This window comes from Panulirus ornatus, chromosome 6 (assembly GCF_036320965.1).
Source record: "Panulirus ornatus isolate Po-2019 chromosome 6, ASM3632096v1, whole genome shotgun sequence".
NCBI lineage: Eukaryota > Metazoa > Arthropoda > Malacostraca > Decapoda > Palinuridae > Panulirus > Panulirus ornatus.
Genome location: NC_092229.1, coordinates 55,049,578 through 55,064,063, shown reverse-complemented (window position 1 = coordinate 55,064,063; position 14,486 = coordinate 55,049,578). Strand labels below are relative to the sequence as shown.

General features: G+C 40.5%; 1 protein-coding gene across 1 annotated transcript in view; it reads left to right on the top strand.

Moving 5' to 3' along the window:
• Myo81F (Myosin 81F) overlaps positions 1 to 14,486 on the top strand; it is a 387,373-nt gene that overhangs the window by 202,359 nt on the left and 170,528 nt on the right. Inside the window, exons 25-27 of the mRNA XM_071662293.1 lie at positions 103 to 335; positions 8,141 to 8,327; positions 13,993 to 14,154. Coding sequence (XP_071518394.1) covers positions 103 to 335; positions 8,141 to 8,327; positions 13,993 to 14,154 — 582 coding nt within the window. The remainder of the gene's footprint in view (positions 1 to 102; positions 336 to 8,140; positions 8,328 to 13,992; positions 14,155 to 14,486) is intronic.

The following is a 14,486-nucleotide window of genomic DNA, read 5'->3' as shown; positions in this document are numbered from 1 at the left end:
ATGAAAATGCCCACTTACTCATTTTCATAAGAAAATATCAGAGTTTGTTCATTCTAAATAAATCTAACTGACAACATTGCACTTCTCTTATAATTTATAAAGGATTTATTGTTACAAATTAATTTTCATCATTTTAGGTTTTTCTTCTTGGATGGGCGCACTAAAGCAATTGATGTCCATCCTCGGGATACAGCTGGTGATGCCATGCAGAAGTTAGCAGACCGACTTGGCTTGGTAGGACTGGAAGGTTGGGCTATATATGAATCTGGTCCTGATGGAGATAAACATGTGAAAAGTCATGAATACCTGTATGATGTCATATCTTCATGGGAGATGTAAGTTATGAGATTGTTCCACCAATTCAGTGCTGTTTTGTTTCCGTAGCCAGAAATAGTAGGATGAGATGCTAAGGATGAGAGTTAAAGAAGCTTGAGATTAGGTGTGTGATGAAAAGAAGTCATAATGATTTTAACTTTTTTGTTTTTAAGACTAGAGTGTCACATGTACTTTTCTCTTTCCATCTTTAGTGCCTGAAAGCCAGCAGCAAGATTTGGAAAATGTGATTATGAATTTTGCACTTCATTTAGATTATTTAGTGAATAATGTTCCACTTACTGAAAGAAATTTTGGTTTATAAGAAAGGAAATATTGCATTATTAAAAGGGTATATGTTTTCCATTCCTATTGGTATCCATAAATATACATACGGATGAACTGTCATAGAATCAGAAAGAGAATAGGCTCATTGTATGAAAGGAGAAAGTTTAGAGTAAATGTGAATGAAAGCAAGATGATTAGGTTCGGTGCTAGAGAGAGACAGGTTAATTGTGGTGTGAGTTTGGATGGAGAAAACTTCAGGGAAGTGAAGTGTTTTAGATACCTGGGAGTGGACATGGAAGTGATTGGAAGCATATGAGTTGAAGTAAATCATGAATGGGCAAGGGAGCAAAGGTTCTGGGAGTACTAAGAAATGTGGAAAGAGAGGTCACTATCTGTGCTACCTCGCACACAGGATGAGGGGGGAGGGGGTTGTTTTTCCATGTGTGGCAAGGTGGTGATGGGAATAAATAAAGGCAGACAGTATGAATTATGTTATTTTGCTTATTTTATTTTGCTTTGTTGCTGTCTCCCGCGTTAGCGAGGTAGCGCAAGGAAACAGATGAAAGAATGGCCAAACCCACCCACATACACATGTATATACATACACGTCCACACACGCAAATATACATACCTATACATCTCAATGTACACATATATATACACACACAGACGTATACATATATACACATGTACATAATTAATACTGTCTGCCTTTATTTATTCCCATCGCCACCTTGCCACACATGGAATAACAACTCCCTCCCCCCTCATGTGTGCAAGGTAGTGCTAGGAAAAGACAACAAAGGCCCCATTCATTCACACTCAGTCTCTAGCTGTCATGTAATAATGCACCAAAACCACAGCTCCCTTTCCACATCCAGGCCCCACAGAACTTTCCATGGTTTACCCCAGACGCTTCACATGCCCTGGTTCAATCCATTGACGGCACGTCGACCCCAGTATACCACATCGTTCCAATTCACTCTGTTCCTTGCAAGCCTTTCACCCTCCTGCATGTTCAGGCCCCAATCACTCATAATCTTCTTCACTCCATCTTTCCACCTCCAATTTGGTCTCCCACTTCTCCTCGTTCCCTCCACCTCTGACACATATATCCTCTTGGTCAATCTTTCCTCACTCATTCTCTCCATGTGACCAAACCATTTCAAAACACCCTCTTCTGCTCTCTCAACCACACTCTTTTTATTTCCACACATCTCTCTTACCCTTACATTACCTACTCGATCAAACCACCTCACACCACATATTGTCCTCAAGCATCTCATTTCCAGCACATCCACCCTCCTGCGCACAACTCTATCCATAGCCCACACCTTGCAACCATACAACATTGTTGGAACCACTATTCCTTCAAACATACCCATTTTTGCTTTCCGAGATAATGTTCTCAACTTCCAAACATTCTTCAAGGCTCCCAGAATTTTCACCCCCTCCCCCACCCTATGATTCACTTCCGCTTCCATGGTTCCATCTGCTGCCAGATCCACTCCCAGATATCTAAAACACTTTACTTCCTCCAGTTTTTCTCCATTCAAACCTACCTCCCAGTTGACTTGACCCTCAACCCTTATGTACATGTGTCTATATGTATATGTCTGTGTGTATATATATGTGTACATTGAGATGTATAGGTATGTATATTTGCGTGTGTGGATGTGTATGTATATACATGTGTATGTGGGTGGGTTGGGCCGTTCTTTCGTCTGTTTCCTTGTGCTACCTCGCTGACACAGGAGACAGTGACAAAGCAAAATAATAATAATAATAAAATTAATATAATTTTTAAGGAATGTTAATGCCAGATATAGAAAAATACTTCTTTCAGTGTTAAAGTGTACTACAATAGTTCATTTAGATACTTTTACTCTTTTGTTGTAATGGTTTGGTCATATGGAACGAATGAGTGAGAAAAGGTTGACAAACAGGATACATGTATCTGAGGTGGAGGGAACAAGGAAAGCAGGAAACCAAATTGGAAGTGGGAGGCTGGAGTGAAAAAGATTTTAAGCGACTGGGGCCTGAACATGCTAGAGGGTGAGAGGCTTGCAAGGAATAGAGTGAATTGGAACAATGTGGTATACCAGGGTCAATGTGCTGTCATTGGACTGAACTAAAGCATGTGAAATGTCTGGGGTAAACCATGGAGAGGTCTTTGGGGCCTGGGTGTGGATAGGGAGGTAAGGTTTCATTGCATTACACGTTTCAACTTTAAATGACCATAAGGTTTCCTTCTTCAGAATTAGAATTTTTGTAAAACTATATTTAGCGGTAAACATTCACTTTTTTTTAAATCTATCCATATCCCTGATGCCTGTATGAACTGGAACTCCCTCAAGGAGGTAGCCATGGCAAATGCTTCTCCATATCTAGAGAACTCCAGTGCTGCTTTTTAGCCTTTAGTGCTTCACCCTTAACAGGCTACTGCCAGAGGGCAATTCCAGTGCAGTGTCTGCAGAGGCTTTTACCTAATGTTCCCACTGATTACTTTTACTTGATGCTCATGCCTAATGCTCTTACCTACTACTTCTAACTAATGTTTCTATATATGGTGTTTTTTTATAAGGTGTAAAATTTGAAAGAAATTTTCCTGTATAAGGCTGTAAAACGAAGGAATACATGTATATTAGAAGGCAAAGCTTTTCCAGAAGCTTGCATATGCATCTTTGTGATACAGAATGCTACCATAATTCACAGATATCATGTATTTTGTATAAACTCATGGACATTCCACAAAAAGTGTCATTTCCCCACACAGGAAGTCTGAATTTGACTCTCTTTTCACTTCCAACTTTGAAAAACTACAAGCTTTCCTTATTTACTATCAAAATTTCTGTTAAAGTATGTTAAGCAGAGGAAATTTACATTTTTTAAGAAAATTTGTAAAATTTGTTGAAAATGATTCTTTAATTCATGACATCAAAATCTGGCAGATTGATAAAAAAAAAAAGGCATGAAGTTGCATTAATCATGTAGATTATTACCAAAAGAGGTAGATGTCATGTACTGTATAAGTGCCAGTGTTAGCAGAAAATCATATATATATAAAAGGAGGTTACTTATATCATCTGAATTCATTCTAGTAATATCTTTTCTATTTTTTCTGATTTTACAATATTCTTCTTCTTGATTCATGATTGAAGAAAATTTGGAAGTTTATGAAAAATATATAATGAATAAACAAAACAATCTCCAGGAACAGGCATCATAAAAAGAAAATTCACATCTTTTCACTATGATTTATCTATGATTACTTACTTGATTATATAACCCCAGGACCCCTCTCATGGGGCTACTGCATCTTTAAAGCTGCTCTACAATCAGTAGTAGGGAAAGGTCGAAATTTTGAGTGAGTTCCTCTAAGAGTATGTAATCCTTTTCATCCATAGACTAATGATACAACTCTGCTGAAGTTGACTTTTCGCTTGAAGTGTATCCATATGCAGAAATAGTTTAGTCACACCATTTCTCCTTATGATGAAGTTTGCTGTTCAATAACTTTTCACACTTTACAAAATGATGTCATTCTGCATATAACTTTCTTAAATCATAGTGATAATACTGAGGAATATATATGCAGAGTCCACTTTTCACTTCAAAATACTGGACATGGGTAGAGAATATATCAGAGTGATGCTTGGAGGCTGTATTTACCTGACCCACATCACTCAATTGCATATGGAGTAATGATACTAGAAAAATAGGTAAAATAGATTAGTATGTAGATGAGGATTTTATGCCTGACAGGCTAAATATCTGAGAGACTCAGAAGGCCAAGGATAAATACTGGTGAATTTCCCTTGCTGAGTATTGTATATAGACTACATTTCTGTACTATTGTGGAGGTGCATCATTTATTTGTTCTCAGGTTCAGAATATGAATTCTTGAAACCTTCATTTCTTAGCACTCAGGTTCAGAATATGAATTCTTGAAACCTTCTTAGCACCTTCATTTCTTAGCACGGACAGAGCTAGTTAAGGACATTGTACCATCCCACTACCCCTTTGTTTTTTGTTTCATGATTAATGCCCTCATTTAGCTAATGGGAATATAGTCAGTACCTCTACCTGTAAATGTTATGAACATGGAGGGCCTTTCTTTACTTTGCAATAAATCCTGTTGTATGTTCATAAGCACATATATTTCTTTTTCTTTTATTATTAAGCTTTGTCGCTGTCTCCCACATTAGTGACGTAGCGCAAGGAAACAGATGAAAGAATGGCCCAACCCACCCACAAACACATGTATATACATACACATCCACGTGCACACATATACATGCCTATACATTTCAACATATACATATATATACATACACAGACATATATATATACACATGTGCATAATTCATACTTGCTGCCTTTATTCATTCCCGTCGCCACCCCTCCACACATGACATGACAATCCCCTCCCCGCTGCATGCACGCGAGGTAGCACTAAGAAAAGACAACAAAGGCCACATTCTTTCACACTCAGTCTCTAGCTGTCATGTGTAATGCACCGAATCCACAGCTCCCTTTCCACATCCAGGCCCCATAAAACTTTCCATGGTTTACCCCAGATGCTTCACAAGCCCTGGTTCAATCCATTGACAGCACATCAACCCCGGTATACCACATCGTTCCAATTCACTCTATTCCTTGCATGAATTTCACCCTCCTGCATGTTCAGGCTCCGATCACTCAAAATCTTTTTCACTCCATCTTTCCACCTCCAATTTGGTCTCAAACTCCTCCTCATTCCCTCCACCTCTGATACATATATACTCTTGGTCAATCTTTTCTCACTAATTCTCTCCATGTGACCAAACCATTTCAAAACACCCTCTTCTGCTCTCTCAACCACTCTCTTTTTATTACCACACATCTCTCTTACCCTTTCATTACTTACTCGATCAAACCACCTCACACCACATATAGTCCTCACACACCTCATTTTCAACACATCCACCCTCCTCCGCACAACTCTATCTATAGCCCACGCCTTGCAACCATATAGTATTGCTGGAACCACTATTCCTTCAAACATACCCATTTTTGCTTACCGAGATAATGTTCTCGCCTTCCACACATCTTTCAAAGCTCCTAGAACTTTCGCCCCCTCCCCCACCTTGTGATTCACTTCCGCTTCCATGGTTCCATCCACTGCCAAATCCACTCCCAGATATCTAAAACACTTCATTTCCTCCAGTTTTTCTCCATTCAAACTTACCTCCCAATTGACTTGTCCCTCAACCCTACTGTACCTCATAACCTTGCTCTTATTCACATTTACTCTCAGTTTTTTCTTTCTCACACTTTACCAGACTCAGTTACCAGCTTCTGCAGTTTTTCACCCGTATCAGCCACCAGCACTGTATCATCAGCGAACAACAACTGACTCGCTTCCCAAGCTCTCTCGTCCACAACAGACTGCATGCTTGCCCCTCTCTCCAAAACTCTTGCATTCACCTCCCTAACAACCCCACCCATAAATGAATTAAACAACCATGGAGACATCACACACCTCTGCCACAAACAGACTTTCACCGAAAACCAATCACTTTCCTCTCTTCTTACTCGTACACATGCCTTACATCCTCAATAAAAACTTTTCACTGCTTCTAACAACTTGCCTCCCACACCATATATCCACAGAGCATCTCTGTCAACTCTATCATATGCCTTCTCCAGATCCATAAATGCTACATACAAATCCATTTGTTTTTCTAAGTATTTCTCACATATATTCTTTAAAGCAAATGCCTGACCCACACATCCTCTATGACTTCGGAAACCACATTGCTCTTCCCCAATCTGATGCTCTGTACATGCCTTCACCCTCTCAATCAATACCCTTCCATATAGTTTCCCAGGTATACTCAACAAACTTATACCTCTGTAATTTGAGCACTCACCTTTATCCCCTTTGCCTTTGTACAATGGCACCATGCATGCATTCTGCCAATCCTCAGGCACCTCACCATGAGTCATACATACATTAGATATACTTACCAACCAGTCAACAACACAGACACCCCCTTTTTTTTAATAAATTCCACTGCAGTACCATCCAAACCCGCCACCTTGCCAGCTTTCATCATCCGCAAAGCTTTTACTACCCTTCTCTGTTTACCAAATCATTCTCCCTAACCCTATCACTTCGCACACCACCTCGACCAAAACACCCTATATCTGCCACTCTATCATCTAACACATTCAACCAACCTTCAAAATACTCACTCCATCTCCTTCACATCACCACTTCTTGTTATCACCTCCCCATTAGCCCCCTTCACCGATGTTCCCATTTGTTCCCTTGACTTACGCACTTTATTTACCTCCTTCCAAAACATCTTTTTATTCTCCCAAAAATTTAATGATACTCTCTCACCCCAACTCTCATTTGCCCTCTTTTTAACATCTTGCACTTTCTCTTGACCTCCTGCCTCTTTTTTTTTATACATCTCCCAGTCATTTGCACTATTTCCCTGCAAATATCATCCAAATGCCTCTCTCTTCTCTTTCACTAATAATCTTACTTCTTCATCCCACCACTCACTGCCCTTTCTAATCTGCCTACGCTTCTCATGCCACAAGCATCATCCCTCTTCTTAAAGCAGGTATTCTCAATCATCAGTCCTTTTTCAGCACACAAATCTACAAGCTCTTCACCATTTCCATTTACAACACTGAACACCCCATGTACACCAATTATTCCCTCAACTGCCACATTACTCACCTTTGCATTCAAATCACCCATCACTATAACCCCGTCTTGTGCATCAAAACTACTAACACACTCACTCATCTGCTCCCAAAACACTTGCCACTCCTGATCTTTCTTCTTATGCCCAGGTGCATATGCACCAATAATCACCCATCTCTCTCCATCCACTTTCAGTTTAACCCATACCAATCTAGAGTTTACTTTCTTACACTATCACATATTCCCCCCACTCCTGTTTCAAGTGTAGTGCTACTCCTTCCCTTGCTCTTGTCCTCTCACCAACCACTGACTTTACTCCCAAAACATTCCCAAACCACTCTTCCCCTTTACCCTTGAGCTTCATTTCACTCAGAGCCAAAACATCCAGGTTCCTTTCCTCAAACATACTACCTATCTCTCCTTTTTCTCATCTTGGTTACATCCACACATATTTAGATACCCCAGTCTGAGCCTTCGAGGAGGATGAGCACTCCGCGCATGACTCTTTCTTCTGTTTCCCCTTTTAGTAAGTTAAAATACAAGGAGGGGAGGGTTTCTATCCCCCCGTTCCCATCCCCTTTAGTCATCTTCTACGACACGTGAGGAATGAGTGGGATGTATTCTTTCTCCCCTGTCCCCAGGGATAGGGGAAGCTAATTTGCTGTATGGAAAATTATTATACATCATTTTTTACACAGTTGTGCCTAAAATGGGAGGCCCTATAGCTATTCTATCCATGGCCATTCTTCTTAGGCTTTGAAGTGCATCCTTGAAGACCGTAACTCCATATATTCATCAGTGTTGACCTCAATATTGGAATGTATTTTTTTTCAGGAAGCAACTAAAAGCTGGAGGCTCTGGAACATGTGGTACAGCTAATAAAAGAGCATCGCAAACAGTCAATGCAGGAGAAAATAGATTTGTGTTCCGGAAACGTTTGTTCCGTACTCCCCGTGAAATCCCAAGTGACCCAGTTCAAGTCAATCTCTTGTATGCCCAGGCGGTGTATAGTGTCGTCAGAGTAAGTACCAAATAAACATTAAGCCTGATAATAATTCAAAGTGTTTAGGCAACTTGATGCATGTTATTGATTTTTAAGTATTGCTGGTGATGCCTATTCCTTTCAGTTTACTTGTAAGAGCCAGTACAGTCATGTTAGCCCCCTTTTCCTACAAATTTAATGCATTGGAGTAGGCCACCTCATTCCTTTCAGCAACCCTATCCAGACTAATAAGAAGACTTTCCTTTCATTGCTTTCTTCAGCCTTCTTACTCTTTGCCAATCTTTTATCATTGTCTGATATTTCATCCTTATACTTTCATGAAAAAATGTGTTTTGTTCAAAAGTTATGAAATAACAACTCCCTCCCTATTCTTTGCATTTATAGATATTCCAGCTCATCATTAACTGTTTTACTGTTGACTTTGCCTGTTTAGCACACCCTTCCAGATTCTTCAACTGTCATTATTAGCTATTAGCTGTGTTAATATTATGATGAACACCACCCAGATCCAGATACATGTACAAGGCAAATCTCTCTATTATGAACACTTATGAGTATCTGAGAGAGCTCTTGCTTGATAGGCTTCTGAAATACCATTTTGCCCTCTAACATGGAGAGTATCCTTGAATAATTTACTCCTATTGACCATTGAAAAACATATGAGGCAGGCAGATGCACATTTACATGATTTAGTAACTAGGTAGCAACCTGTTGAGGTGTTTGATAGAAAGGTGCAGAGGTGGGGTGGCACTGAGTGACCTCCTACCTACATTTATTGGCACTTACTCACTGGCGCTGTTTGGACTTGCTAATGATTCCTTGATTCAGTTTACAGCATCTTCAGATGGATATTAGGGAAGCTACAGAGATCTTGATAACTAATATATTGGAGGCAAGAAAGGAAACTTGAATTCTAATTGATGCCATTTGGGCTGACCAGATCATCACATGGCATTATATTACTGTTTTACCTAATTGCCCCTCATGCTTTGGTGAGTTGGTGTCAAGAACAAACTGACAGTAATCTCATATGCATTTTTACAGAGGCTTATGTAAAAAAAAATTCTGATTACTGCAGATTCAGAAGAAAATAGTCAGGTTAAGTTCTTAAGTTATAAATGTGTATATTCCAAATTGCAGATTTCTTAATGAGGAAAATTTCTGATTACTGCAGGTTAGAAATTCACTTAGCATCATTTTTGCTCCTAATCAAGTTTGAGGAAAATTTCTGGTTACTTCAGGTCAGAAATTCACTTAAGTGTCATTTTTGCACCTAATCAAGTTTGCCTTACTTTTCACCTGTCAAGGCTTTAGCTTATTCACCATACATTTACTCTACCTTATGCTGTTAACCTTGTGTTTGCATGTTTTGGACTTGTGATGTTTGGATATTTGTTCAAAAGCGCTGGGGTTTTAAGCAACACAGTTTGTGTGGCCAAAGTATCAGACTCCGGGATAATTGCATCAAAATGGCATTCTTTTACACATCTCAAATGTGACTGTTGTCTGGATAGATCGGATATGAAACATGATGTTGGAATACCCTTTTTTGCTAATCATTGATTAACTCTCAGTTCGTCTGTTATAATTTTCTGAGGAGAAAAGTGGATTAATGTAAGTCAAGATTCAAAAGATCTGCCTCCTGAAAATAAGCAATTTTAGGAGGGGTGCTTTCAACATGTTAGAAAAAGTCTTTGTTGTAATTAATTTTCTTGCTATGGGACCCCCAAATTGACCGTAGTATCTGGAGCAAGATCTTGATTTCTTGGCTTGAATGGTGATATGGATTATGAGAGCTTTGATTCTTTGAGCAGTCCTTGGGTTTCTTCCATTCTTTGCGTAGAAAGTTTCGGTTTGACTGGTTCTGAACAGAGGACTGACCCTATGTAGAGGAAAACTCAACTTCCATTTAGCTTTTGTATAATTGGGTCACTTTTTGTATAACATGATGAGGACTGCACCTCCTCAGTCACATGATAGGGATTGCCTCCTCAGTCACATGATGATGAGTGCACCTATCCAGTTACATGATGATGACTGCCTACCCAGTTACATGATGAGGACTGCAGCTCCTCAGTCACATGATGATGATTGCCTACCAAGTTACATGATGAGGAGTGCACCTCCTCAGTTACATGATGAGGAGTGCACCTCCCAGTTACATGATGAGGAGTGCACCTCCTCAGTTACATGATGAGGAATGCACCTCCCAGTTACATGATAAGTGTACCTCACCAGTTACATGATCAGGAGTACACATTCCCACTTACATGATGAGAAGTGCACCTTCCCAGTTACATGATGAGGAGTGTACCTCCCAGTTACATGATGAGAAGTGCACCTCCCAGTTACATGATGAGGAGTGCACCTTCCCTGTTACATGATGAGGAGTGCACCTTTCCAGTTATATGATGAGGAGTGCACCTTCCCTATTAGATGATGAGGAGTGCATCTCCTCAGTTACATGATGAATGCACCTCCCCATTACATGATAAGAAGCGCACCTCCCCAGTTACATGATGAGGTGCGCACCTTCCCAGTTACATGATGAGTGCACCTTCCCATTACGTGATAAGAAGTGCACCTCCCCAGTTACATGATGAGGTGCACACCTTCCCTTTTACATGATGAGGAATGCACCTCCCAGTTACATGATGAGAAGTGCATCTCCCAGTTACTTGATGAGGACTGCACATCCCACTTATTTGATGAGGAGTGCACCTTCCACTTACGTGTTGAGGAGTGCACCTACCCAGTTACATGATGAGAAGTGCACCTCACAGTTACATGATAAGGAGTGCACCTTCCCACTTACATGATGAGGAGTGCATCTTCCCAGTTACATGATGATGAGTACACCTCCCACTTACTTGATGAGGAGTGCACCTCCCACTTACATGATGAGGAGTGCACCTCCCCAGTTACATGATGAGAAGTGCTCCTCTCAGTTACATGATAAGGAGTGCACCTTCCCACTTACATGATGAGGAGTGCACCTTCCCAGTTACATGATGATGAGTACACCTCCCACTTACTTGATGAGGAGTGCACCTCCCACTTACATGATGAGGAGTGCACCTCCTCAGTTACATGATGAGAAGTGCTCCTCTCAGTTACATGATAAGGAGTGCACCTTCCCACTTACGTGATGAGGAGTGCACCTTCCCAGTTATATGATGATGAGTACACCTCCCACTTACTTGATGAGGAGTGCACCTCCCACTTACATGATGAGGAGTGCACCTCCCCAGTAACATGATGAGAAGTGCTCCTCTCAGTTACATGATAAGGAGTGCACCTTCCCAGTTACATGATGAGGAGTGCACCTTCCCAGTTACATGATGAGGAATGCACCTCCCCAGTTACACAATGAGGAGTGCACCTCCCCAGTTACATGATGAGGAGTGCACCTCCCTGGTTACATGATGAGGAGTGCACCTCCCCAGTTACATGATGAGGAATGCACCTCCCCAGTTACATGATGAGGAGTGCACCTTACCAGTTACATGATGAGGAATGCACCTCCTTAGTTACATGATGAGGAGTGCACTTCCCCAGTTACATGATGAGGAGTGCACCTCTCCAGTTACATGATGAGGAGTGCACCTTACCAGTTACATGATGAGGAGTGCACCTTCTCAGTTAAATGATGAGGAATGCACCTCCCCAGTTACATGATGAGGAATTTACCTCCCCAGTTACATGATGAGGAGTGTACCTCCCCAATTACATGATGAGGAATGCACCTCTCCAGTTACATGATGAGGAGTGCGCCTTACCAGTTACATGATGAGGAGTGCACCTTCTCAGTTACATGATGAGGAATGCACCTCCCCAGTTACATGATGAGGAGTGTACCTTACCAGTTACATGATGAGGAGTGCACCTTCTTAGTTGCATGATGAGGAATGCACCTCCCCAGTTACATGATGAGGAATGCACCTCCCCAGTTACATGATGAGGAGTGTAACTTACCAGTTACATGATGAGGAGTGCACCTTCTCAGTTACATGATGAGGAATGAATCTCCCCAGTTACATATGAGGAGTGCACCTCCCCAGTTACATGATGAGGAATGCACCTCCCAGTTACATGATGAGGAGTGCACCTCCCCAGTTACATGAGAAATGCACCTCCCAGTTACAGATGAGGAGTGCACCTCCCCATTTACATGATGAGGAATGCACCTCCCCAGTTACATGATGAGAAGTGCACTTCCCCAGTTACATGATGAGGAGTGCACCTCCTCAGTTACATGATGAGGAGTGCACTTCCCCAGTTACATGATGAGGAGTGAACGACTCCAGTTACATGATGAGGGATGCACCTCCCAGTTACATGATGAGGAGTGCACTTCCCCAGTTACATGATGAGAAGTGCACCTCTCCATTTACATGATGAGGAATGCACCTCCCAGTTACATGATGAGGAGTGCACTTCCTCAGTAATATGTATGGAATGGACATCAGTCCTTGGTATAGTTTGCTTTCTCTGCAAACTTTTCCCTTGTAGGAAAATTCTTTAAACTCAAACAAACCTTTAGAAGAGTAAGAATTTTATCTATTTCATTTAAGTCACCTCATGTCTTTTGAAAGATGCAATATTTTTCATATGAAGAATGTTTTTTCTTTAACTTTCTGTATCAAAATTTTCTTACCAAGAGAGAATTCTTGTTCACAACTTTGGGGGGCAATGATGGCTTTAGTATCTTAAGCAAGTTTGTTCCTTGGCTTTAGTGTTTTTTTATGCAGCTTTTAGCAGTGGTAAACTTGAGGCAGTAATGAAGTATAAAGAGATACCCCCTGTCATCCTTGCTCACTATGGAAAATAAAGGTTCCCAGTTAAATGACTGTCCATAAGCTTTAGAGTTTAAGCTATCTCAGCAAATAAAGGAGCTGCCATGAGATGCTTGGCTAGTCATTTGTTAAATAAAAGTGTCTTCACTAATAAACTCTATGAAAGTTTGCCGAGGTGTTTCCAAACTCCATCTGCAAGTTCGAGATCACCTTCAACAAGACTGTATCATCATCAGTGGATAGAAAGAGAATCTTTTCACTCCAAAGAAATCCATCGTTTCCCTGCTTCTACTTGGAGTACAGCAAAATAAAAGGGTTCCAGGGCTTAGAAAATAAAAGATTGCAGTAATTGTCAGAAGCATTGAGGAATTACATCCCTCTGTGAAGAGTTTGTTTGAGCTGACCTTGGTAAGAAAATTGCAAAATGTTTTACCAACATTACGGAAGTGCATCCCTCTATGAACAGTTTGTTTGAGGTCATCTTGATTAAAAAATGCAGAAAGTGTCAGCAACACTACAGAAATGCATCCCTGTACACCACCTGCAAAAGTCATCTTCGGTGATGTTGCATCATCTTCATTTGACATGAGCAGGGTGTTGTTGAACAGTTTCTTGCTCCAAAGGAAGTCCGTCATTTATCTGCTTTTGAATGTAGTGCTGCATTAAACTTCAGGAGCCCCATTTAGGGATCCTGGGGTATATTTATTGAAAATGATATCTCATGCACTTTGCTCCATCAACTTACTTCTTTTCATATTTCTTATATATTTTTTTTTCATGTTATTCTTGTCCAGTTTACATTCTCCTCAGGTTTTTTTTTATATTTCATGTTCTTTTCTTCATTTCAGGCCAATTCTTATTCACAATTCCACTGCGTTATTTTACAGGCTGATGATTTTCCTATCAATGAAAAAGTAGCACTTCAGTTAGCTGGCCTGCAAGCTCAGGTAGCTCTTGGTGATCCTCAAGATGGAAAGACTGAGTTTTATGCTGATGTTCAATCATATTTACCCAGCCGTATAGCTCAGGCCAGGAAGCAGGCAGAATGGGTATGTAATATATTTTCCAGTACGAAGAATTCAGCTTGTAAGTATGCCAGATACCTTGTCATTAACAAAATCATTTATACATTCAAATTTCTTGAATGAATATCTGTAAGGTAATTTGTAGAATTATCTAATTCTCTGTGTTTATTTATGGTGTCCAGCTTCCTGAATGCTACAGGAGCCTCTTAAAAATAGAAGGGACACCTTGGACAGGAAGGTAAAGTGAGATAATATATATATTGTGTGAGGAAGTACCAAGAGAGGCTGAGTACGGAATAGAAAAAGGTGAGAACAAAGGAGGTAAGGGGAGTGGAGGAGGAATGGGATATATTTAG